The 26,655-nt window shown below is 37.3% G+C and overlaps 4 protein-coding genes across 7 annotated transcripts in view; 2 read left to right on the top strand and 2 right to left on the bottom strand.

Annotated features, from left to right (window-relative positions):
• The first annotated feature begins 1,358 nt into the window (after positions 1-1,358).
• On the top strand, positions 1,359-2,666 carry LOC122082660 (FCS-Like Zinc finger 15-like). Its single transcript, XM_042650361.1, has 2 exons — positions 1,359-1,707; positions 1,932-2,666. Exons 1-2 carry the CDS (start codon positions 1,499-1,501, stop codon positions 2,104-2,106), a joined length of 384 nt encoding a protein of 127 aa, XP_042506295.1. The 5' UTR covers positions 1,359-1,498; the 3' UTR covers positions 2,107-2,666.
• A 3,649-nt stretch (positions 2,667-6,315) lies between these two features.
• On the bottom strand, positions 6,316-15,032 carry LOC122082666 (dynein light chain 2, cytoplasmic-like). Of its 4 annotated transcripts, none has more exons than XM_042650374.1 (4): positions 15,021-15,032; positions 14,674-14,850; positions 14,443-14,548; positions 6,316-6,665 (listed from the first exon to the last, which is right to left on the bottom strand). In XM_042650374.1, the coding sequence occupies exons 2-4, from the start codon at positions 14,836-14,838 to the stop codon at positions 6,583-6,585; spliced, it is 354 nt and encodes a 117-aa protein (XP_042506308.1). In that variant the 5' UTR covers positions 14,839-14,850; positions 15,021-15,032; the 3' UTR covers positions 6,316-6,582. The 4 variants fall into 4 exon arrangements, with proteins under 4 accessions (XP_042506308.1, XP_042506307.1, XP_042506306.1 ...); XM_042650373.1 differs by having other exon boundaries at positions 15,013-15,028; XM_042650372.1 differs by lacking the exon at positions 15,021-15,032 and having other exon boundaries at positions 14,674-14,978.
• A 4,221-nt stretch (positions 15,033-19,253) lies between these two features.
• Positions 19,254-26,613, top strand: LOC122082607 (glyoxysomal fatty acid beta-oxidation multifunctional protein MFP-a-like). Its single transcript, XM_042650287.1, has 12 exons — positions 19,254-19,568; positions 20,974-21,045; positions 21,129-21,194; positions 21,285-21,341; positions 21,440-21,507; positions 21,602-21,683; positions 23,974-24,029; positions 24,144-24,446; positions 24,568-24,654; positions 25,751-25,925; positions 26,024-26,145; positions 26,271-26,613. Exons 1-12 carry the CDS (start codon positions 19,466-19,468, stop codon positions 26,436-26,438), a joined length of 1,359 nt encoding a protein of 452 aa, XP_042506221.1. The 5' UTR covers positions 19,254-19,465; the 3' UTR covers positions 26,439-26,613.
• Positions 26,475-26,655, bottom strand: part of LOC122081681 — a 547-nt gene continuing 366 nt past the window's right edge. Inside the window, exon 2 of the mRNA XM_042648874.1 lies at positions 26,475-26,540. Within this exon, the coding sequence (XP_042504808.1) occupies positions 26,475-26,540 (66 nt within the window). The remainder of the gene's footprint in view (positions 26,541-26,655) is intronic.

The raw sequence follows: 26,655 nt of genomic DNA, 5'->3' as shown, positions 1-26,655 counted from the left end.
AATAAGAAGAACTCCCAATTATATGAAATTATTATTTTTTTTTTTTTTTGTAAAAATCAAGTATGGAATGTTAACTTGTCATTGTTACACCTTTGATAACATTCCCACACCCCCCACACAAAGAACAAGAAGAATAAGGATTCATCTTTGAAGAACTTAGACCATTAAAGAAATTACAAAGGACGACAGTGGGGGCGGAAGAATGCAATAGTGGTCTATATCAAGGCCATAGGTTGAAATGTGCTATTGAATTTGACTTGTGGACATTAAGGAAATCTTTATACGTATAGTATCATCACAAGTTTGTTTCATTTATGAATTAGGTGTAAAATATTTCCAAAAAAATAAATTTTTTTTCTGTGAATGCGTCCTATGCCAATATTCCTCTTCCGTCCCTTGTAAAAAGATATTTCTGACTGTATTTGGGAAAGAAGAGAGATAGACACATGCATGGGGTGTTTGTGTAAGCTGCACTCCCGGTTAGAGAGTTACTTCCCCTTCTTTCTTTTTATTTTATTTTTTTATTTTTTTTAAATATCTCAATATTATTAATATGTCTTGTTTATTGGATATCCAAAATCTGATTGAATAATCTCTTAAACATTCATCAAACATTTGACTTGTAATCAAACTATTATCGAGTTGGGTCCAGTCTGGTTCAGTTTACACGTATACATAAGACAATTAATGAGAAAATAATGTTTTTTATTGGATTTTCTATTTTTTATTTCTTAGGGCTCCTCTATGATGCGGCACAACTGTGTGCCTCTTAGGATGCTCGCCCATGTGCTGGTATGTGTGTCCAAGTGCTCACAGCTGCTGAATGCACGCTACACACCATAACAGCTGTAGAGGAGTCGAATCCTTTCTTATCGAATTACTATTGTTCTAGCCTAGGCTTTTATTGGGTTCAACCCCTGATTTTCGATTTCAACCGATACAATCGATCAATCCGGTTTGATTTCATTTTTTTCCATCAATTTCATAAAATCCACAAACCAAAACCAAATCAACTAGTTCGAACCGGATTCTGGACTGAACTTTGACACCCTTAGCAGGATAGATCTATTAGTAATTAATTTTCACCTAAAAGTTATACATATGTGAGCATCGACCAACTTCACAACTTAAAGAGGCACATAAACATATAAAAGATCACTATCTTCATTCGTCATTACAGGACAGAATGACAGATAATAGTAATTTGGAGAAAAGCCGCAAATAGAAAAAGTGGAAACCATTAGCGTATCTACGTGGAAATGAATAAGCAGTACAAGTTAAATCTGTACTACACTACTACTACCATTCTTGATCTTTCTGCAAGGGGACCCATCAACTCTCTGGATTCTATCTCTATCTCTCTAATATCTTTCAGCCAACCTCCCTGCAGTCTTCTTCAGTCCTCTCTATTATTTATTTAAATTTTCGTTTCGTTTGTCCCTTTTTAAGGCCACCAGAGCACAACAACCGCAGCAGCCGCCGAGGAAAAAAGAGAGAGATGGTGGGTTTGAGGATTCTACTTGAAACCCAGAAGAACATAAACAGAGGTCCACAAGTCATCAATAAAGTTACAATGATCAAGACTTCCTTTTCACCTACTAATTCATCTCTATATTCTCCATCAACTCTTCCAGCCATCACTTTTCTCGACTCCTGTTTTCTCTGTAAGCAAAGACTCTTGCCTGGCAAAGACATCTACATGTACAAGTGAGTTAAATCCCTCAATTTAACCTTAGATTCATTGTTCTGTGTTTATGTCAACTTTATCAAGTTCAGATTTTTCTGGGTCTATTTTAATTTTCTAGTTTGATCTTGGTTTTCATCTCATCACATCTGGTCGATTTGGAAATTGGGTTATGCTTCATTTTTCACTTTGTAGAGCATATATGTTAGTGGGTTTCTCTTGATCTTACTCTGTTCTCTCATTCCAGAGGAGATAGAGCGTTCTGCAGCGTGGATTGCAGGTGTAGACAGATTTTCATGGACGAAGAGAGTGTACGGAGGAAGAACTGCAGTTCATCGAGATCTCTTGGAGTTGGAGCATCTTCGTCTCGTCATTCCCATCGCAGAGGGATCAGAAACCAAGCGGATGGATTCGTGTACTGAGAATCAAATCTGAGATTCCAAGAGAGTGAATTAACTCGAACGACTAGTACTAGTAGCAGTAGTAGTAAAAGGATTCTCGGGAGTTGCTGAATTCCATCTTTAGCCCTGTAGTTCATATGTAATAACTGAAAATGCCCTTCATCGTTTTGTTTGAGCTTCCTTGTAAGAAAAAAAAAAAGACCAAGAGAACTTTTCCGGTGGTCACTGTGGAACTTTTCCGGTGGTAATTCTCTGACCAATTAGTTCCGTAAAAGGATTTGCTTTTGATAGAGAGGACAAAAACACATGGAAACAGAAACACTAGAAAATTGTCTTTTCCAGAATTAGTTCCTCCACCAGAAAAGAAAAATAGAGTGTTTGATTGCAGAGAGAAAAAGGGCGGAGGTAGACCCACACAGAGAATATGAAAGTGTTACATCGAACACCTGTTACCTAACCATTGCTGGTGTGTCTGGGTCCCTCAGCCAGTGGGATCAGGATCGTCTCTTATGCGGTGATGCAACGGCTCTCGGTATAATACTTCTGTTTTAATCTATAGAAATATAGTTGTTGAATCACTATTTGGACATGTGTCGATCTCTTAGATAGCTATAGTGATTGGAGTTGGCATTGGGTCCCAATCAATGTCAACTCTAATCAGGTCAGAAAAGTGATCCTCGTCTGAAATTGGATGGATCATGGGATCAGCAATAGCAAATTATCAATACTTAAAACTAAGGGCCCGTTTAGTATCGTTATAAAAAAACGTTTCTGGAGTTTTTTCGTTTTATTGGAACGAAAAAACAGAATCTTCTGTTTGATGCACTTATGATCTGTTTCTGTTTTTTTGGAACAAAAACTGAAAACAAAAAAAAAAACTGAAAAAATGAGATTTGACGGGACGGAACTCCAAAATGGAGTTCCATCTTCCCAGTTTTGTTCCATTTTACAAAAAAAAAAAAAAAATCTCGATAAAAATCTGAAATTTTAAAATACCATTTTTTCGTTTAAAACTTGCGTTTTGACACAGAATCTGAAATTTTCGTTTTTGAAACTAAACAGCGTTTCTGAAACAGAAACGATACCAAACAGGCCCTAAGACTGCATTTGGTAATGTTTTTGAAACAAGAAACGGCGTTTCGTGTTAAAAACAAAAATTTCAGTTTGTGTCAAAATATTTTTTTTTTTTTTTTAACAAAACTGAAACAACGGAACTATCTTTTGTTGTTCCGTCAATTCTCTTTTCTAATATTTTTTTTTTTTCACCTTTTGTTCTTAAAAAAAATTAAACACACCATAATGCACTAAATGCTTTATTATGAAAACGAAAAAACTCTAAAAACATTTTTCTAAAACGTTATCAAACGCAGCCTAAGTTGGTGGTGGTGTAAGTTGACTGTCAAACTAAGAGAAAAGAGTGAGCGAAAGCTTCCAATCATCTAATGTGGGCATGTAACGTTTGAGTAAACACATTTTAATTGGTATTAGACAATAATTAATTATCTTTGTCCGACAGTTTAGATCAGGCTTTACCATGCTCATTAGAATATATACCACGTGGCAAGTTGATACTTATAAAATTTATTGAACACGTCATCGATATACTAATCCGGAAGAAATTATTCATTATTACCCCAATCTGAGATCTATCTTTAAAAACTAGTTTATCCTATCATAACAGACAAAACTAAGCATAGGGAGATTGTGTTCTTAGATATTTTCCCTTGTGGAAATGACGGTGAGGCTATTGAACATGGTCTGCTTCATTGCCCCCCAGCCCAGCGGGCCCGGTTTGCATCTTGTGTTTCTATGTAGCCTCTCTCCCATATGGATTGGTGCTTGAAAGATTGGGTTGCGAGTGGGGGGCAACGCGCCTTGATTTGAGTAAAAATGACGAAAATGATTGTTTTTTTGGGATCTGTTTGATTTTGGCACTATTTGACAACGTTTTGTTTCTGTCATTTATGAGTTTTCTTATTCCCAGAAACGGAGAAATAACCTAAAAAACGTCTGATTAAGTTGTTCCGTTTCACCATTTTCTAGAAACAAATCAAAATTTATGCCTATTTACAATTTTATAAACAACTTTGATGAAATAAGTCGGACTTGTTTCGTCGTTTCTAAAAACGAATTTGAGAGAAAAAAAAAAAAAACGTTGTTGTGCCCAATAAATCTCTCAACTATTTAAACCTGAACATATGCAACTAAACCCTCTCTCCCTTTTGGGTATCTGATGATACTATTGGGTTTTTAAGTGGCATTATGCCTGCAAAAAAAGTTTCGAAAAACAAATTTATCAAACACCAAAAAATCCGTTTATATTTTCGGAAAGATGAAAAGTTGTTTCTACTATTTCTAGACACAGAAACAACAAAAACGTTATCAAACGGTGCCAAATGTTTCTCCTATTTCTGTGTCTAGAAGCTACAGAACCGACTTTGAAACTGTGCTAAGAAACAATTTTTGGAATTGCAAAACGGTGATTGATTTTTCTGTTTTCCGAAACGCTTTCAACAGTGTAGTTAAGTTCAAGACACGAGTGAAGGCATGATGTTGTAAGAATACAACTCACGAGTGAAGGCATGACGTTGGAGTTGTAGGTATACTTCATGAAGATGAGCTTCAACAGGATGAAGGTAATCCAAAACTGTGAGCTTCGCACAACTAGGTTGAAATCACATCTATATAGCAAGAAGTTTCAACAATGAATTGAGGTTTGGGCAGGTTGAGTGAAGTATCAAGTTTTTCACAATTTTTGTCGCTCCCACTTGTTTCTAGAAACAGAAAATCAATTCTAACTTGTTTCTCTATTCCTGTTTTCAGACATAGAAATATGCATAGATTTCTATTTCTGTTTCTAAAAACAAATGAAACGAAACAAAAAAATCGAATGGTTTTTAGGGTGTTTTTCCGTTTTTGAGCACAAAAAAAAGGAAAAACCATTTTTAAAAACAAGATCAAACGGGCCCTTATACAATTATTTTATGGAAAATTTTGGTAGAGGAGAAACTCCATGGTGTTTGGTCATACCATGCAGCCATTAAGATCCTGGTTGCACATGGTGAATGGAATCATGGATATGTGGCTAAGATTGTTGCAGCAATTGTAGAAACACAACCTTAAAAATGATGTAGAAAATAATTAAAAAATAAGAATAAACAATACATAGATTTACAAGATTTAACAAGATTTCCTACATTCTTGGTGAGATAAAATTATACTTCACTATCAATGGAGAATAGGGTTACAACGCTCGTCCTCACACCACTTTTAGCATTGTAGAGAAAGAAAACCTCGCCACAAATATAGCGTGAAAAAGCTTAATCCGAAAAGTACAAGACTGCTTTCAAATAAAAAATTCGAGCAGGAGCTATGCCCCCTACACGCCGGCTATGCAGGGGGGCTTCCTGCCCCCTTTGCAATCCCCACAGCCCGGTTATTGACAAGCAGGATCGCCTTTCTGTTATGTCCAGGTGCCTACACCAGTACTCCTTGGATTAAACTACAACGGGATGCAAGACATCGTACACCAATAACACCAGCCTCATCCTTGCACCACCCAACTCCACACGGCACCAGCCAAGCTTAGAATTCTTCCATATATTCACTAATGTTTCCCTCTCCAATAAGCTGCGGGCTACAGGAATGGTAGATCTAGTTCTCTGTGAGGTTGGGGCAACTCTATATGGTGACCCTAACCATGTTTTCCCTAGCTTAAAAATTGTGGGGAAAAGCATTGGTTAGGTCTAGTTCTATGTGAGGGTGGGCAGCTCTATATGGTGACCACTGACCATGTTTTCCCTAGTTAAGCAATTGTTGGGGAAGCTTTGGTTATCCAATTAGCCTTAAGGCCACTCGCTGAGGGCCTTCGGTGGTCACCTTCCACTCAGGCTGCCAAGTGGTGAGTCATTGCCTCCTAGATAAGTCCTAGCTGCCTGTTGGTACAATTGTTCAATCTGACCTGATACGATTGATCTGTATCTGCATCGGTATCAGCGGCGACTGATACCATGCATTAAAACCCTACTTGCAACCAAAGATAGTTTTCATGAAGGTTGATTCACATAATATTCCTAGATCCCAATACAACCAATGCCAATGAAAGAGAGCTGCCAAGGAGCATGAGACTAGTTCCTTCGGCAAATAAGCTTTTGCTCATGGTGGAGATGCTTGTCCATCTACCATCTCGCTTGAATAATATTATAAGCAGGGCTACAAGGGCTGGTCAGGTGACTAAAAATGGTGATAAACCCAAATTAATAAAGATAAAATCATAAGGATCGAGTTTCCCTTCACCCATTCTTTTGCCATGGACGCATTGTTTCACTAGAAACCATTTGGAGTGAAAATATACAGATTGAGCACAACATTATCCTGCAAGAGATCTTCCTTGCCAACCGTTCAACTGACATAGTTACAAGCAGATGGTAGCTGTAATCTCCCAATCTTAAACTCAACACCATATTTTATCTCAATACCACACCATAACACCCACCATCAACCAGACTTGAATAGTAATATTGCTTTCTGATCCAAATAGAAGTAGACAAAGTGGTTAGTCTCATGAGTGACATATGAACCTGCAAACGCAATCAGGTTCTAATCAGTCAATTGGAGTAGCCAAGTCAAGAAAAATGATGCCTTAATTTTGAAAACGAACAGAGTACTACAAAGATCACATTTTAAAGATACGTAGATGATGCATCTCAACAGACTCACTGTTCCCACAAATTCTAACCATAGCTCTCTACTGCACATAAACATAATTTCCTTAATTTTTTTTTCTTCTTTTAATTGCTATTTCTAATTTAAATGTTCAGAAATCCTACTTATATGTCAGGAACCAAATTAATAAATTTGGACTCCAAAAGACGAGAAAAAAAGAAATGTTAAAGTAAGAGTTTGAATGTCTTCGTTTCATTGTCAGTGCTCTTTGAAATAGAACCTACTCATATTCCTGAGATGGTAATATCACTGCTTTCACTTCATGCAACTAAGGACAGTACTAGATCAATTGCATTATCGTAACAATGCGAAGTGTGTGAATAATGAAGGGAACACAAATAAAATGATAAAGAAAACCTTCTGAATTTTATACCAGCAAATTGCAGTGAAGTGTGGAGGCATTCAAACAGATTCAACTTTTAGGTAAGAGATGACATTAATTGTGATGGTTATAAACCTGACGTCAATTCCGATAAAATGCAGAGATTAAAGTAAGGAGTGCACAACCGAAAAGGGGAGGGGGGGGGGGGGGGGGGGGGGGGGGGGAAGTTAACAGGAGCTGAGTTTCTATTCACAGCTACACGTCTACGATAATACCCCAGTCCACTGAAGAACTCCAAGGAAACTATATCAGTATGTTCCAACGATTCACTGATCTGACCGCAGATCAGGTCAGGTCTGTCATTCACAGGTGACTGGGAACTCTTAAGCCTTTTAATTTGGCCAGTGACTACTGTTTCTTAGACGACGCCCAAAATGAATATGGGAGAAGTGGTGAGAGGAGAAATGAATGAGTTGACAACATGTATGGCTCGAATAGAGTTGACTGGAAAGACAGGAACTGTGTAGCTACTCCCATTTAGTCGGTAAAAAGCTTACTCAAGTTGGGTTGAGTTGAGTTGTGCTACTTTTCTATGGACAAATAAGTAAGAAGCAAAAAGGCCTCACATCAAACGGAATTTTCATCTGATATGGAAGGCAGAACCTCTGCCAAAATATTACCAGCACTGTGATACACTGATTGGCTGAGGATCTTTTACATGTTGATGTAAAGCTAGGATTGAACAAGTCAAACCAGCTCACAACTGCAGGATTTTTTTTACCAAAGAACAACCATAAACAGTCCAACAGTGCACAATAATTCAGACTTAGAAAAGTAGGCCAAATAGGAAACAAAGCAGCCAATCAATCTCTGCAGGACGTTCTTTTCTGATCAGATTAGGAACCTGACATTAGGGGCTTAACAGAGGATGTATAGGCTTGTTCCTTCATAGTTTCGTAGGCCAATATCAAAGGAAACCATATGATCATTAACAGCTCTACTGATTTCTGTCCCGGGCAGAACAGATCACTAAAACATGGTTTTGGGAAGATTTTAAATATCTCACTAACAGCTGGTCAGAATAGCCAGATCTTTTGGACGATTGATGACCCAGATGGGAGGGAAGGTTGACCCTAGTTTCAGCCACAGGTTGGCTGAAAGTGTTTCAGGCATCAGGGGATCAAATTGGAAACTAAAGGCCCATTTGATAACGTTTCTGCCGTTTCTGTTTCAAGAAACAGCAGAAACATAAATTTCTGTTTCTAGAAACAGAAACGGAATTGAAGGTATTTGATAAGTCATGTTTCTAGAAGTTGATAGTAACCAACGAAAGAATCACCACGAGTCGTGTACAAAAACAGGCGAAACATCGTTTCTTGAACCATAAATAGGTAAAAATTTCAATTTCTATTTCTGAAAACAAGTGAAACGAAACAGTTTTCTCAAACGCTTTTTGTTCTGTTTCTGTGTCCAGAAACGGCAAGAACGCGTTTCTTGAAATATTATCAAACGGGCCCTAAGAAGATTTCCTGGGCATTACTGTGGAAGAAGATGGAATCAATTACCTGTAAATGGTTGCAACAACCGTAGATTCTTGACTAATTAAGAGAAGAAGAAGATAGCTTGAAGAAGAAGAACCTCTAGGGCTTCACACCGCAGAGAGTAAACTGGATCAAACACCAGTTCCATCAGCCTTGATCAAACACATGACAAATCTCCATGGAGAAGAGAATAGCAACAACCATTAATTTGTTTATCAAAATCATTCCAGCTTTAGGAGTCTCCTCTTATTTATTTATAATGTCGATGGGGGAGTTACAAAATAGAAGATTCCTCAAAAGGAAACCTTAATTTAGTCTCCTAATACAATACTTGCTAAAAACTGAAATTGAAAACTAACTAAAATTAGAAACTAGCTGAAAAAGGAAACTAACTACTAATGACTTGACTCAACTAATAACTTGATTCCTAAGAAAACACATATAACTTAAATTAAACCCAACTTAGAAAGGAAACTAATGAAGAAGGTAACAAACTAGTAATCCCGTAGGCAACCTTAAAACCCCTTTTTAAGCCCCTAAAAGTGGCCTATTACACTTAAAACACATGAGATCAAAAGCCCAACATGTATGGAAACCAACCCTAGGCTTATTCCTAATAAAACAAGCCTAGTTTGGTGAAGAATCTGCATCACATGTTCTGCTACATTTTTCTTCAGAAGTAGAATGACAAGGTAGGCCTTAGGTCCTCACTTATCAGTTATCAGCTTTCTCACCTTTTTCCTGAAAGATTATCATGAAACCCGAAAAGCCAGGAGTCTTGTAAATCAGAACCTTAAATAATATCCCGAAGGAAGCTTAATCTCAATTGACAAATCAACAGTGTTTCCACGGGATATACTCTAATATTAATGGACACAGAAAAAGTATGATCCAGCAGGTAATTGGCCTCCACTCCAACAGTTGCACCAACTATGATGTGTGGACATGGAGTGTTGGACACAGCAGTCACATGAAATCCAGACAAGGGAACAGGATAAACAAACAAATAAATAAATGCATATGCATCACACATGTAAATACATGCGTTACTATCAGCATTTCATCTTAGACAAGTGTGTTTTGAGATTGAAGATTTCCTTGTAAACTTATATGTAAATGTAGGGGTATATGATTCAAAATATAAATCAAGGGGAATAGGTGAAAATATGTGAACTACAATTGTAGGGGCACAAATGAAAATCAACCACACATAATATAAATGCAGAATTCAAATGTTGGGTTTCTCTCATTGTTGTCATTTGAAGAACAGGGTTGTAATGACTTGCAGTGTCACTGACTTCTATGGTGTTAGGCCTTTTCAGTTGATGAACAAGATGTAATTCGCACAGTTGGAGAGGCGTCAACTTCCAGTGGAGTATGGGATTTATTCCATCATATGAACAAAATGGGATTCACAATGCAGCAGGGCCTTACAGCGGTTTCAACTTGCAGCAATGCTGAGTTATGTAATAACATATTATTATTTACCATGCAGCAGCCCAAGCTAATCTCTTTCTATCTCTGTTTTTCTCACTGCCAGGTCCAACAATGTGCCCAGCTGTGTTGACATGAGAGTCTATGTCAAGAAGCCATGTCCCATATATCATAGTGTGCCAGTAATCTGAAGAATAATATTCAAGCACCACTGCACACTAATAATCGTAATCAGATAAAGAAAAAGCAGAATGACTCCCCTTAGGAACACCATGTGAGGACCACATTATAAACCAATGCAATGAAGCTTTCACTCAACAAACTGAGCAAACTAAGGAACACATCTCAATTTTAACACATCCGTGTCAATTCATCCTAAAAAAAAGGTTTACTTGAACGGCACTGGGTTAATTCCCCACTCAAGTCTACCTGACAATGATATTCAGCTGGAGCATAAATTAGAAATTAGGCCTGACCAATCAGTGTGGAAAACCACTCAATAAAGGCTGGCTGGTAGGTCTCCCAGCCTATTACTAAGCCCTACAATTTTTTCTCAAGGGGCAAAGCCAATGTAGTGTTTCAAAGCTTGTGGATTTTTCTGGCTTGTGCATGAAACTCAGAACAGCTTCAATGAATAATAAAACCCAGTAATTAGTTTAAATAATGGTTTCTAAGGCTGTGATCATCCTTTGAACAGCACTGGGTTAATTCCCCACTCAGGTCTACCTGACAACGATATTCAGCTGGAGCATAAATTAGAAATTAGGTCTGACCAATCAGTGTGGAAAACCACTCAATAAAGGCTGGCTGGTAGGTCTCCCAGCCTATTCCTAAGCCCTAAATTTTTTTCTCAAGGGGCAAAGCCAAGGTAGGGTTTCAAAGCTTGTGGATTTTTCTGGTTTGTGCATGAAACTTAGAACAGCTTCAATGAATAATAAAACCCAGGAATTAGTTTACAATACTGGTTTTTAAGGCTGTGATCATGCTTTCAACAGTCATACATAAGAGATTTGATAGCAAGAAAAAGAATCCATTGGAAACAAGTCAGCGGCCACAAAAGAAGTAACTGGAGGTAGTACTTAAAACTTCAAATCCATAGAAGAAAAAAGACCCTAACGCTCCAACTAAAGCCAAAAGATGTGAAGACTCAAATCTTCAGATCAATTAATCTCAACTTGACCAAAACAACTATTGGTAATCCCCTACCTTTGTTATGACCTTATTGAATTCCCACTTTTTTGTAAGCCCTACTAATAAAAAGTACCATAACTGGGGAACAAGAGAAAACAGAACAATCTATCTGTAATCACAGACCATCTTAATCCCAAAATAACATTAATTACCAAAGAAACATAACAATCCCCACTGAAGAATCAAAATTTGGTGGAAGACAATAAAAACTAACCACTACTACAAACTTGGAGATTTAAAAACTGTAAGGCAATGCTCAAAAGAAACAGTTCTGGTGTTTTGTGTTATTTATTTATTTATTTTCTTGGGAATAAATTGGAACACAACATGTGATGTCCAGTCTGTTTTTGTGTTTTATTATTATTATTTTTTATTTTTTGTTTAATGAACAGGGTGCCAAAAAAAAAACATTTGTTGGTAATTGAAGAAAAACATTTGAAGTTGTTCATAAAGAACAAAAACACAAATGTGTAACAAAAAGGCCCAATAAACTCAGACAACTCTCCCTCCATTCACAGTTCACACCATGACCAAGAGACCATGACTCTGGAAACCATGATCATGTGTACTCATATCGGATTTTACATTTTTGCTTCATTAGTGATTTTAGAGGATATAAAGGATCCTGAGAAAAATGGATCCCTTTGAGAATTGAAACTTTTGCTTGGATTCTTGCACTATATAAGGATATGAAAATTGGTAGAAACAGAAGATGTACTTCTGTTAATATGCATTCCACGCATGTTTCTGTTCTTTTTAGTGCTAGAAGTACTTTTTCTAGTTTTACCATACAACAACTTTTTTTGTACAGTAGGTATTCCAAACGAACAGAAACAAAATAAAGTATTTCTGACTCAGAGATGCTAACTTGGAATAGAAACATTGTCATACAGCCCCATAATCTCTAAACAACTTCAGCGACATGATACACATAACAACTGGATCAACTATAGTGAAACCCTTGCTGGATCTTGTGGGCCCCGAACCTAAGAAAGCCAATTATTTCCATTTTTTAATGAGTAACAGGTGACTATTATTGTAGAAAGTTCCATTATATTTTCCTGAATAGGGTAATAAGAAAATGGTGTGCAGCCCGGCCAGCCCCTGGGTCCTGTCTATACCCAGATCTCCAATTTTTGTAAACACAAAAACTGAATTAAAATTCCTTTATTTCCACTGTGCTACCATATAATGTGTCACACCTACCATGCTGGTGATTTCAAGTCTCCCTTTCTCATCCAATCTTAGAGTAACTCCACATACAAACATTGTAAGCAAGAGAACTTCACTTGGCCATCATTCTTCCTGTCTCAATTCTTTGTCTTCTTTGATCACTCATTTGGACCATAATTAACTCTAAACTCTGTCCATTACATCCCTATCAGCTAAGTCTATATTTGCAAGATTCAATACCCAGTGCAACCACGGGCTCTAGGCTAAGGATTCCATTGATCAAGCCAACTGACACTCACTACAAAGTAAATTACATAGCGCCAAATCATGCAACTAATTTTTAGCAATTGTATGCATTCCATGAGTACATACTAATTCACTAGCTAAACAGCCTAATTTTTCTTTCTTAACAGAAACTGATTTTCTTTGCCATACATTTACCATTATTTTGTTGGATCAATTGATTCAGGTCAAACAAGCACCCCCTAAAAGGATCTGATGCCAAAGAAGTCAAATGGTCTAGATATTGAAGTTGGCTAGATGCAGGATGATTAGTTGAACATAAGCAGACGAATCCCACTCTGCTACAAGACACACCCAACCTCATATTTTAGGCTCATTTCTAAACAGTTGGTTCAAATCTAAACTCTTTGGAAATTTAATTGTGAGCTCACAAATGAATCTCTTCAGAATCTTAATTTTTTTTTATTCATTACTGTTACAAAATTAGGCTAGGCACGGTTTTATATTATGCACTCAAATGGGGCTTCTGTGGGCCCATGGGCCACTAGGGTTGGGATCCCTAGGTGGCCAACCTTATAAGTAAGTGATTTGGCCACCAAAAGTAGAGCCTCTCTCCCTCCCACGTTTACTCTCTCGCCTTGCTCTCTCCCTTATTCCCTCTTGTGTGTGTCTCCAAGGACATCCATCATTGTCCTTGGATTTGGAGTGTCGAGTTTGCATTTTAGGAATCCTTAGATCCCTTCGACCACCTATCGAGGTCCCTACAATCCACCATTAAAGGAGGAGCTTCAATTGCAAGGGAACGCGTAGGGCTTGTGATCTCAAGCAACCAAGATCCTTCCATTTTGTGATTCTCATCCAGCAAGGTAAACCCTAACCTTATTCTTTTTACAATCACCTTGGAAGATTTCTGTAGAATATCAGGAGTGTGCCACACAAGTATCAGTACCAAGTACTCAAAAGAAGAGAGAGAGAGAGAGAGAGAGGATATGACTTAAATAGTGCTGGTGAAAGCACCAATCACCAGTAGAACTCAAATGCACCAACCGAAAGAACAGCAAGCAAGTGACAACTCAAACTTCAATTAAATAAAGCAAACAACAATTCAGCTACACAGGTTAGCTACCCCCCCCCCTTTGCTTTTATATAGGCTACAAAATGCATTGAAAAATAGAAACCATATAACATACTAATTTCGTGGGAAAAAAATGTTGACATCCTCTCTGAACAAAACTAAACGTCTACACCTTCTAGACCCTCTACCTCACTAAAAACCTCGAACGGCAGGATTATCCAATTCTTTTAATTACTTTATAATTTCTGAACCTTGAGAGCATTTGACTCATCACAAAGTTAGCAACTCCAATTAGTGCTCCCCAAATAAAGGAAATATATCTGTAAAATGAAAAAAGAAGTAGAATTACCAATTAAGAGATTTGTTTCCATAAGATAGTAGGTCTGGGCATAAAAGGGGGTTATTGGCCCTGTCTATAATAAATATTAAACATTTATTTAAATAAATAAACACAAATCTTTGACTATTGTACGATTATGAACTAGTGAAAGAGCATTCAGATTTTACTGTCTAATTGCTCCTCAAATTCGAGTAACTGCAACAGAAACATATTGGTTTACGTTGAAGTAACACAATTTATTGCATTTAAGTTAAAATAATCATTCAAATCCTTCTAATACAGCAAGATTTCTTGGTTAGAGGTGATGGGTTACCGAAATTGCGACCGACGATACAATGCCAGGTAGGTCCGTGCTTCTTATCGAACTCTTTCTTGATGTATTCTGCAATGTCCTTCTCCACACTGTGTTTCTCATAAGCCTAACCAATCGAATTTCATTTTGCGCAGGAAGATCAGGATCAAAGAATAAATATTTAATTGAAAAAATATATATATATATAAAATTACATGGGAACTGCGAGAGAGATAAAGATAGAGAACTGACAGAGAGAGCACAATCGATCGCCTCTTTCTGTATGTCTTCCTTCATGTCCGCACTCTTGATGACAACTTTCTTCGCAGACGAAGGCGATGAAGACGGAGATTTTTTGTCGGAAGAGGACTTGGAGAAGGCAGCCCCTCCTCCTCCGCTTCTCTTAGTCTCATCCATCGTTTCCTCCTCTCTCTCTCTCAGTTTTTCTTTGGCCTTGAACGAAAGCTAATGGAGGCTTGGAGCCTCGGATCCCAAGCTTCTTCCGCTCTGCTTCTCTTTGCTTAAGCTTCACCACACTTGTTTTTATGTACACTTTGCTCTTTAGTTATCTTTTCCTTTTCTTATTTCCATCTCTCTCTCTCTCTCTCTCTCTCTCGGATTCTCTCTCTTCTTATTAATAATAAATAAACGGCAGAAAAGGACAAAGCACCTCATAAGAGTTAATAAAGATATCACAGTTATGGGTCCCAACCTGGGTTTAAAAAATGGACCCGGGAACCGAATTAGGTCTAGCGGATTCCTTTCCAGATCGGCCCGAATCAGGCTTTATCTGGTCTAACCTTAGTTTGGTAACGGTATTTCTGTATTGAACTCGGTTGATACTGATATTAATACCGATATGGATTGGATATATCATGCGAATTGGATGGTTTTGCTCTCAATTTCGATAAAAAAAATATTTTTTTAAACAATTTTACCTCCATTAGATGATTTTATCTAATTTAAATTAGAATTGGAATGGAATTGGCTGGATCAGGGCTGATTTATATATTTAAACTTTGTTTATACCAGACAATAGATTGAATTCCTCTATGTCACAATAGTGTGTTTGACGCGCATTCAACAGCTAGATATGTTCAAGCATAGAATTTAAGGTGATCATTTATGGGCGTTAGATGCACATAGACACCCTGTTAAACCATAGAGGATCCAAGTCCCGAGGCAATCCAATGGGCCAAACCTAGTACATTAATATTATGTACTAAATGTGGCAATCCAATGGGCCCAAACCCAGTGCATTAATATCATTATTTTATTATGGTTGAAATCTCAGTCCAATGACTCCAATCTCATGGAGGAGATATGAGAAATACTTGAATATCCCAAGCCCCAAGAAAGTGGGATCATTTTGAACTATTGGATATGGAAGAGGGAAAGGCCACATAGGAAACCATATCATGAAGGCTATATTTGGTTAAAGCGGGGGAATTAAATGGAAGGGAAGTGAAATTTTTATATTTAAAAAATAAATATGTGTAATTATTACCCATGTGACTTTAATATTAACTTTAAATCATTTCATATTTGGTTATAAAATTTCATTTTACTTTGCATTCAAAACCCTTTGCTATGATATGTAAAATAAAAATTACTTGTCAAATATATCATTACTAAATATGGTTAAAAAAATTAAGCAGTTTATACAATCATATGGGATAATGATTATAAATATTTATTTTTAAAGTATGAAAATTTCACTACCATTCCCTTTAAATTCTCATTGCAACCAAACGAGCCGAACGGATTTTTAGTTTTTATTTTATAAAATAAAGTTAACCAAATGTGTCTAGGCATAGCCTACCTTGTACCTTGTAGGCTCATAGATATTTTTTCTTTATTTATTTCTTTTTGGTAAAAGATTTTGTGTGCAATGTAAATGGTTCACTACAATTAATGATGACAAGAGCCCCATCAAAACAAAATTTTCCTCCATTTGAAAATTTTATCCTACAGGCCACCAGGACTGAATGCAAAGTAGATCCTTGGAAAAAAAAGATTCTCACAAATCTTGATGAGAATAAGTCAAGATTTGTGTTAAAAATAAATAAATAAATAAAAAGAAGAGAACGCTACATGGTCAGATGTCCCTGCACTAAGGGGAGTATGCACCGAGCATCCAACATTTCACTGTCACTATATCCAAGCATAGAAGCTTATGATAGGGTATCATTATTTTTCCAGTAAAAAATAAATAGAACTTCCCTATAGCTGTTTAATGATATTAATGATTCTAAGATTTCAAATAGAAGTGGGGAATCATCCACCAACCAAAAAATCAATGCCGGTCAATCTGAATGAAAGACATCACAATGGATTACAGCAATGATAGCAATGTACATCCCCAATTTGAGGGCAAGAGCTTCACCTATTAAGACGTGGGGTAAAGGGGGTCCAAAGCAATTGAGACATTTCAACATCAATGTCAATGGGGCAATGGATTCAACTCTTCATCTTCTCATCTTCTTAAATTTTTGTCTACTTCATATCTCTGTTGTTCAATACAGACAATGAGACAACAATGTCACTCTCTAGTCTTCACTCTGAATGTAAATGGATAATTGAAAATCCACATTCAATTCATGTACATATTCATTTAAGGCTTAGTTTGGTTTGAGGTAAAGTAGTTGAAAATAAAAATTTACTATACAATTAAAAGGAGAGTGTTTTCTAAGAGGCCATGTAATCCTGCACCAATGCAATGGCCAATGGGAGCATTGCGCAAAAGCATCAACATTAATGAGATTTCCACCCTTCATGAGGGAGGGCAATCATTCTGTTCTCTTGCGGGGCTTCTTTTTCTCAAAATTATACTTACCACTATTTGTTTTGAAGTGTTGGAAATTTGTATTCTAAAAATTAATTCTCCGAAACTATCTAAATTAGTTTGAAAGCTGCTAGAATGTGAACATGGATGGGTCTATGCAATTCAAATTCTCATCCCTATCATTGAGGTAAAGGAAAACATGTGTGTGAAGAGGAACCGATCTGGATCAATATAAAAATGCTATAAGACTTGGCCGATCTCATGTACATTCTTGAGTTTTAGAACCTTGCAGAGGTCTCACCATCACCATCTAGAATCCTTACAGTATATCAGTATGTACCTTGTCAAAAGTTTAAAAAAACGGGTCAACTACTTGTAGGATCACTTGATCGTACGAATCAACATCCAACAATAATACGAGCAACGGATCCTATCTCAAAGTTGGGCGGTATTGGTAGATCCCAATTTGATATGATCAGTTTAAAGTTTGAGTTTGGTCTTATCAATCATTAAATGTGTGGGGTTCATGCACCAATTGATTAATAATTGGTTTTCTCAATACAAGGTAGTGGGCCGATGGTCATCCAATCAAGATCGATTGAATATTGTGACTGCATGATACCTGACTGTTTACAGTCCGATTAGCATATTTAAACTCATTTAGATTGATTATAGTCTTTTCAAGGATTGTTATTAACCTCATTAGTCAATTAGTGCAGTTAAAGTTCGAGTAGCTCGAAGTCTCGAACCTAATTATAGACTGAGGTTGCGTTTGGTAACATTTCTGGAAGACGTTTCATGTCAAAAACGAAAATTTCAATTTATGTATTAAAACGCAGTTTTTAAACGAAAAAATAGTGTTTGGTGAATATGTTTATGGAATAGTTTAAAAACGCAGGTCTTCTCTCATCTCTGTGCACGAAATTGTGAAAAATGAAGAGCTATGGTAGAAGGCAAATTTATCGGGAACGATTTCCCTAAAATCCCCTCAAATTTTTATTTATTTATTTTTATATTTGGAATGAAACTAGGAAGACAGAACAACAATTTGTCGTTTCTTCAATTTCAGTTTCTATAGTTATTTTCTCACTTTTTGCTCCAAAAAAACGGAAACTCGTCTATGATGCACTAAACGCATTATTCCATTTTTTCGTTCTAATAGAACGAAAAACTCCAGAAACATTCCAATAGAACGTTACCAAACGCAACTTGATAATCGATCGATCGAATAGAACATTTAACAACCTACGAACCTCGATTATAATGCGAGACCTTAAATTGGTAAAAACCAATTATCAAATTGATATGAATGGAAAGATGCCTTTAGAACTTGTTCAGTCGAGTGCACAACCACAATGTTACACTTACACCCCAAGATATAATTATACGAAACCCTTTTGTTTGATTATAATATCCTATACAAATTAAGAAAAAGTGTAGCAGACTGGCACCATTTGATAATGTTTATATAGTTTGTGTTTAGAAATAGTAGAAACGATTTTCTCAATTTTTGTTTCATAAACAGACTTTTTGGTGTTTGATAAGTCTTTTTCTGGAACATATCTCCCCTTTAACCGTAAAAGAAAAGTATTTAGATCTTCTAATTACTTCCTAAATCCAAAATACCTTAAAATTCTAGCAGTGGTGAAAGCCCACACGACATTTATCCTTCAGAAATAGTTTGACAAATTCCAACACCAACCACCACTTCTACATGGAGATATGGAAGACGTCAAGTGGATTTATGGAGAGCTCCGGTCCATTGAAGAGTGACAGCGTGTGCTTCGTGGCATTCTTCACTTCCGGCGGAGGTTGTGGTGTACCAATAAGGACCATTGCGACTTCCACTAATGACGCCACACCGAAGAGAAATGGATCTGAAAATAAGTCACCAAGCACCGTGAGGAAGACAAACCAACGAATGCACATGAAGAATAGACCACCGCAGGCCGGTATATGTAGGTTTATTTAAGGAATTTCAGAAGACATTTGGGATACTTTTCAATAAAATGGAATTGGTCGGGTTAGTCACCCACATTTATCCATTGGTGACGAGATCATTTTCCTATAGAACTCAACTGTACCTACTAAGACAGTTTGATAATAATGCTGTGCACGTACGTCACCATAAGATCACACCATCCAGCCCTTCACTGCGACTGTAATTGCTAACCATTTCAAGTTTCGTAGGCAAATGCTTCTCGTCAACTTCATTGCGAGAGACAGATCACAGAGAGTGAGGAGGACTGAAGAGGAGATATGGGCAGCAACAAGAAGGGAAGAACAGTTTTGGAGGTTGGAGCTGATGGAGTGGCGGTAATAACCCTCATCAACCCTCCTGTGAACTCCCTCTCCTTCGATGGTACTCTTCCTAACCCATGTTCAGGATCTGTTTTTGTGTTTTCTCGCTTCGTTTAATGGGGTTTTGTTCTTCATTCTGCCCAAATTGTTTCGAATTACAGATAAATACTGAATGGTTTTTCTTATTTTTACTGTGGAAGACTTCCGTTCAATAGAATTTGAAATACCCTTTAATATAGTTTGTATTCTTAATCATGGTTTGTACTCAAGGCCACTACTATACCCCTTTTATCAGATCTGTTTATACTTTAGCAGGGATACTTGTGCACCAAGGATTCGAGTTCTGTAGTTTCATAATCAGGGTTTGCAAAAGTTTGTTATCCTTCTGGTACGGCAGGGATTCAATCACATCTATGTCAGAGCACATCTTCACAAGCAAGAAGATCCGTAGGCGGTTTCATATTTGAAAGGGGGACCGACCAGTTTCTTACCAACAGATAGATACTGAAAGATAATAAAGTTCTCCTAGACATTGGTGAATTAGACTGGATAAATTATTAACGACTGCCCTCAAGTGCTGCCATTTGAACTCTATACCAGTTTGCCTTGGGGTCAGGGGATTGGTTTCCTTTCAAGATGGCAATCGGTTGATTTCCTGAAGGAATGATATGCCATAAAGAATAAACTTCCATGTCCATGGATTATGTAAAACACTGAAGGATGACACATAAATTTTCCATTAAAAAAAAGGGGAAAAGGTGGTTTGTTGCTTTGCATCATTCTACAAGCTTAAAAATAAAATATGACCCTTAACAGAGTGGAATGACAGAACAGCATTCTTGCAGCTGGACCCTAGTGGCTGGATAGGGCTTAAATGAGGCTGGTATTTCCTATCACGATAAATATGGGTTGGCCCAGTTCATTATTTCTAACTATATTGATAGATGTAGTTATGTAGATTGAGATCAAATTGAGATTCCCTTCACATTCAACTACCAACTTGGGAAGAAGAATTGCTAGATTCATCATTCATGTACTTGTAGATGATAGCTGGATGCTGGCTGAATGCTGCGAAATTGGAAGGCTTTAATGGACTATTGAGAGGCAGCTAAGTAAAGGAAATAGCCCTTCGAGCCTTGAAACACATAACACCATCAGAAGCATCTTGCAATGGATGAGTGCAATTCTCTGTACTAACTCTAGAAATAGCTTTTCTATTTCAGTTGATTGGTTGAGGTTAAGTCCCTTGAACATGCTCTTAATTTTCTTATCTGACCATCAGTGGCAAAACTGGAATGTGTAATGATTTTTGGTTGATGTGGTAAATTAAATGCACTAAACTACATATTTGACTACTTAATAAGTATCATCCTAGAGGTTGCTGTAGTCTATCTATTTTCTCCACTAATGGTTTCTTATTTATTTTCCTGAATTACACAATATGACCTTCATTTTGTCTTTCCCAGTATTACTCAGCCTAAAAGAGAATTATGAACAAGCACTGCGAAGAGATGACGTGAAGGCAATTGTCGTTACTGGTAAATGGGAAGGACTAATGATCGATCGTTTCTCTTAATGGTATGAGATGGTTGACTGAGGTATGAAATTGTTAAATGTCTAGGTTCTGTGGGCAAGTTTTCAGGAGGTTTCGATATCACAGCTTTTGGTGGAATTCTGAAGAGAAAGAGTATGATCAATTTTTCCTTTGTTTTGCTTTACATCGTAGTAATATACTACTGATTCTTTCTAAGATAAGCCCCATCTGTGTATTTTACAGTGGAGCAGCCAAAGCCAGGTTTTATGTCAATAGAAATCGTCACTGACACTTTTGAAGGTACCTATTCATGGATTTACGTCATTCTCCTCTACATACATGAGTTTTCAATGTTAGACTGGAATTGTGTTGATCATTTCAACGGTTGCTACTTCCAGCTGCGAGAAAACCTTCAGTAGCTGCTATTGACGGCCTTGCCCTTGGTGGTGGATTAGAGGTCGCAATGGTAAGTGTTGCTATTTTGTTTTAGACAAAAGATGTTATGTTCATCCATACATGGGTTCGATATCTTTTGATACTTTATATTTCGTGCATGTCAGGCTTGCCATGCACGCATTTCTACTTCGACTGCACTACTGGGCTTGCCTGAACTTCAACTTGGAATAATTCCAGGAATTGGGGGTATGTTTTATGTGAATTATATATAAGATTAATAATTGGACATTCTCAGTGCAAGGTAGTGGGCTGATGGTCACCCGAATAAGACCGACTGAATATTGTGATGGTAAGATAACTGACTGTTTCTAATCTGATTAGCATGTTTAAATCCCTTTAGACTGATTATAGCCCGTTTAAGGACTATTAATAGCCTGAATAAATAATCTGAACACTAAGAAAGGGGAAAAAGCTATATATCAGTAGATTGTGGGGATAACAAGGGTGAATAAATATGAGGACCTCTATAATAATCTGAATGCTAAGGAAGGGAAAAAATCTATATATAAGATCGCTAAAATGAGAGAAAGGAAGAGCAAATATTTTGACCATGTGAGATGTATTAAAAGCAATGATGGTAGAGTGCTATAGTAAGGGATGAGGACATTATGAAGAGATGAGAAAAGTAGGGAGAGTTTTGTGGGGGAAGTGTGGCCCCTACGCCTAGACACATGGGTGCGTGAAATGACTCTCGCTCCCTATGAAAGGAAAAATGACATTCTTGTGGATGCTTTCTTGTGTGTTTCCATTGGGCCTCGCATGCACAGGAACGCCGCTCCCCCATAGAAAACACTTCCCGGGAAAAGTATTTTTACGGCCTACAAAATGGAGGCACTTCGAGTAAGAGTGGCCCAAAAGAATGCATTACTCATCAAGTCACTACACACCATTGATATATATGAAAGGTTGGAGTGGCTGTGAAGTTAAAGAAGTCTTAAGAAAGATAAAAGTAGGTAAGATAACATGCCTAGATGAGGTCCCAATAGAAGTATGGAAGAGCTTAGGATTGTATGGGATCTTGGTTAACTAATCTTTTTAACAAGATTTTGAGCACAAGGAAAATGCAAAGTGATTGTTTTAGGTATATGGGGTCTATAAACAAAGAATATGATATGGAAGATGATGTTTCACAGAGGATTAAAGTGGGATGGATGAAGTGGAGAGGTGCGTTGGAAAGTGTTGTGTGACCGACATATTCTTTTAAATCTTAAAGAAAATTCTATAGGACAGTTATACGATTGTGTATGATGTATGGGATGGTATGGTATGTTGGGCAGTTAAGAAGAGTCATTTAGATAAATTATGTGTAGATGAGATGAGGATGTTGAGATGGATGTGCGGCAAAACTAAGAAAGATTAAATAATAAATGACAATATTAGAGCTTATTTCGGAGTTGCGTTGATTTATAATAAGCTCTAACAAAGTTGTTTGAGGTGGATGACCATGTTCAATGGAGGCTTGGGGATGCACCAGGAAGGAGGAGTGATCTGATTCAGATTGAAGGACCAAAAAGAGCTAGGGATCTGCCTAAAATAACCATAGGAGAAGTAGTGAGGAAATAGATGCATAGCTTATGGAGGGCAAGGATCCATGTAGCTGACCCCATTTAGGTTGGATTTGGCTGATTTGTTGTGTTGTGTTCCTTTCCTTCTACTATTACTATTCTTATTTTGTCTTTGAATAGATCCATGTAGCCATCCCATTTAGTTGGGATAAGGCTAAGTTGTTGTTGCTGTTGTTGTATATGAAGCATGCACATTTTATAAAAAGATTGACAAAAAAGGTGCACGATTTTGTAATGCCTTTTTTGGTGGCATGAATCGCATGACAAGATTAGCATATTTGGTGACATATCAGGACTTGGTAGCAGTGGATGATAGTACTGTTTAGGCAAAGTATGGACCTCATATTCTCTTAATTTTCACGTTCCACTCTCAGGATGCATTTTAGTGACATGTTTGGTTATTAGATTTTAGACCGAGACCAATGTAGATGCTGGTCATGGTTAGATGATAGTAATATCAGCAACATAATTCTGCATGGATAAAGAATAACACTTCTTCCTAATTGGCACCAAGACTATTGTGGGTTTGTTGTGGATAGCATGAATAGTGGGTTCGACTTAGAGTTGTCTGAGTACATGGATACCATCCCACCTGGAGCAAATTTAATTGATGGAGTAATGAGTATGGTGCCTAAACTAACAGAATTTCCCATTAATGCTGGTAAGTCCTGCTTGGCTCCTAGTGTCTCATCACATAATCTTATGTGGGTGGGGGACAACAATTACATGTTACTTCCCCCCCCCCCTCTTTTGAGTTGAGGGGTTAACCTTGATTTTATTTTATGGAGTTCCATTAATTTCTTGTACAGCCTTGGGACAAATATGTGCATGGATTTCTGATTTCCCGTGTTATAATCTACAAACTTTAATCTCACAAATAATAATGATTTCTCACTCCTCATTTGTTTCAGGAACACAAAGGCTACCACGTCTTGTGGGTCTTACAAAGGCACTTGAAATGATCCTGGTATATTTTTATGCTTCCAAGATATTAAATCACCTGTGTTTTTCATGACTAACACTTTCACCCAAGTCATTCAACCTTCACCTGAGATCTCTCTACGTGTCTTTCTCTAAATAGATGTCAAAGGCAGTTAAAGGAGATGAAGCTCATTCCTTGGGCCTTGTTGATGCCATAGTGCCACCAAATGAGCTGCTGAACGCTGCTCGTCGTTGGGCCCTGGATATCGTGGAGTGCAGAAGACCATGGGTTGCTAGTCTTTACAAAACTAACAAGTTAGAGCCCCTTGGGGAGGCTAGGGAGATACTCAAGTTTGCAAGAGCTCAGGCCCGAAAACAAGCTCCCAATCTCGAACACCCATTAGTTTGCATTGATGTCATTGAAGAGGGTATAGTTTCTGGACCACGCGCTGGACTTTGGAAGGTATATATATATATATGTGTGTGTGTGTGTGTGTGTGTGTGTGTATGTATATATTTGCTTTTGCTTTCTTTGAATGTTCAGCTATTATGTGACTATGATATTGTATCTTGGAACTTTGCAGGAGGTAGAGGCTTCTCAGGGACTTGTTCAATCTGAAACTTGCAAGAGCCTGATCCACATCTTTTTTGCTCAACGTGGAACCTCGAAGGTTTGAACGCAATTGTATATGTTATCTCCATTGACTTTATTTATGTTATCTTTTAATATTTTGTTGTTTTAAATAAATGTCAATATTAGCCTTTTGCAATGAACACAAGTTCTGTGGGGTTTCTTTCCCTTCACCCACCTTCTTAAAAAACCCAGAATTGTCCAGGGCTGTGGCACGCCTCATCAAATTTGGTCAATCTTCCCGCATATTTTCTTTTATTGTGTTTTGTATAATTTTTATAGAAGATTGTATTAAAATAAATTGGTCGAAAAAAATATAAAATGTGTATCAAGGCATTCCATGTTATCAGTAGTGAGTATAAATGTTAAGTACTGATTTCCATCTTGTCTCCTACAAAAGGGGTGGGGGTGCAATAAAAGGAGATTCTTCTAGATTGAATTCTTACATGGGTATGTTTCTTTATGAAGTAGTCCTTTATACATACTAGTTGATAACATGTTTATACTGGATTTCACTGTTCTAGTCCTGTACTAGAAGTCTACAACCAGATGAAACTAGGCACCAAAACCATAAAATGTTTATTGGTGATTTTATTTTCTTGAGTTATTCTTATAGACATTCTTTGGGTTTTAAGCAGAAAAATTGCAAGATTTTCTTTCAATTTGTGTTCTTCATCATTCGGTTTATTTTGACCAAAATAGGACTTCCGTTTGATTCTTACAAAAATGAGGTTTCATATTGAAAAATGAAAGCTTGGCTAAAGTATGGTTTGATTTTGTTGATTTGGGAAAGTATGACTTGGTGTCTAATTGGCACCAGCCCTCCTTTATTTATAATAGAGAAGTATGATTTGCTCCTTGTAGACAATACTACCCTTATAACCATATTACAATATATTTGCGTCAAATAACTAGTAAAAACTTTGAAGAGTTTTAGTTGGAAGCTCGGAATGCCATATTATGGTCACAAAATAACTCATAATCCTGGTCAGTCTTGAGTAACAAAGTCCATATTTAATTGGAGTGTACTATCTGTGACAATGCTGGTCTGAACGTTACTCCCTTTCCCACCCAATCCTCAAATAATAGAACAAGAGTATAGGGGTAACATTTCCTCTTTCGAAACATGTCAACAGGTTCCTGGGATCACAGATCAGGGTTTGGATCCCAGGAGAATAAACAAAGTGGCAATTCTTGGCGGAGGATTAATGGGATCTGGAATTGCGACGGCATTGATACTTAGTAATTACCCAGTGATTCTGAAAGAAGTCAATGAGAGGTTCCTAGAGGCCGGGATTGGGAGAGTCAAAGGTGTGATCTTGATCATGTGTCCGATTATTTGTTACTTATATCCATGTTTTTCAGTCAGGAAGAACTCATTATGTAGTATTCTTATTGCATGATTTCAGCCAATCTGCAAAGTCGTGTAAAAAAAGGGAAAATGACTCAAGAAAAGCTTGAGAAGACCCTATCGCTTCTCAAGGGTGTTCTTGACTATGAAAGCTTCAGGGATGTGGACATGGTTATAGAGGTGACTTCCGAAAATGTGTTGATTATTTTATTTATTTATTTTTTAAATTTAATTTTATCTGTTTTATGATTTTATTATATTTGTGTTTGCAAGTCTTTTTATGTCTTTTTTTAATCATGGAACAGGCAGTCATTGAGAATGTCTCGTTAAAACAACAAATTTTTTCCGATCTTGAAAAATATTGTGCTCCCCATTGCATACTTGCTAGTAATACTTCCACCATCGACTTGAACTTGATTGGAGAGAAGACCAAGTCCCAAGATAGGATTATTGGGGCCCATTTCTTTAGGTAATATTGATGACTAGCCTTATTGGGTTCTTGAGTAATGCTAAACCTGCTGGGATGCCTGCATACTAGAACTTGCCCTGGAATTGGAGGAACCCATCCTGTACAGCTGTGCATCCCAGTGAGGAAATGGCCTTCAAGTACTGAAAAGTTTGTTGGGTTACTGTACTCCCCTGGTTTCTTACAGACTCCCTCCACCCACCCCGCCCCCATCCCCACCCCCA

This window comes from Macadamia integrifolia, chromosome 6 (genome assembly GCF_013358625.1).
Source record: "Macadamia integrifolia cultivar HAES 741 chromosome 6, SCU_Mint_v3, whole genome shotgun sequence".
In the NCBI taxonomy this organism is placed as follows: domain Eukaryota; kingdom Viridiplantae; phylum Streptophyta; class Magnoliopsida; order Proteales; family Proteaceae; genus Macadamia; species Macadamia integrifolia.
This window is presented reverse-complemented; position numbering and strand designations above follow the sequence as displayed.

What these genes read in the sequence shown, in the direction of transcription:
- LOC122082660 (XM_042650361.1), top strand. Translation starts at nt 1,499, where the DNA reads ATGGTGGGTTTGAGGATTCTACTTGAAACCCAGAAGAACATAAACAGA. An exon ending in AAAGACATCTACATGTACAA is followed by an intron (nt 1,708 to 1,931) that starts GTGAGTTAAATC and finishes CTCTCATTCCAG; the next exon opens with AGGAGATAGAGCGTTCTGCA.
- LOC122082666 (XM_042650374.1), bottom strand. Translation starts at nt 14,838, where the DNA reads ATGGATGAGACTAAGAGAAGCGGAGGAGGAGGGGCTGCCTTCTCCAAG. An exon ending in CGATCGATTGTGCTCTCTCT is followed by an intron (nt 14,549 to 14,673) that starts GTCAGTTCTCTA and finishes TCGATTGGTTAG; the next exon opens with GCTTATGAGAAACACAGTGT. An exon ending in TATCGTCGGTCGCAATTTCG is followed by an intron (nt 6,666 to 14,442) that starts GTAACCCATCAC and finishes TTGCGTTTGCAG; the next exon opens with GTTCATATGTCACTCATGAG.
- LOC122082607 (XM_042650287.1), top strand. Translation starts at nt 19,466, where the DNA reads ATGGGCAGCAACAAGAAGGGAAGAACAGTTTTGGAGGTTGGAGCTGAT. An exon ending in GAAGGCAATTGTCGTTACTG is followed by an intron (nt 21,046 to 21,128) that starts GTAAATGGGAAG and finishes TTAAATGTCTAG; the next exon opens with GTTCTGTGGGCAAGTTTTCA. An exon ending in CGTCACTGACACTTTTGAAG is followed by an intron (nt 21,342 to 21,439) that starts GTACCTATTCAT and finishes TGCTACTTCCAG; the next exon opens with CTGCGAGAAAACCTTCAGTA.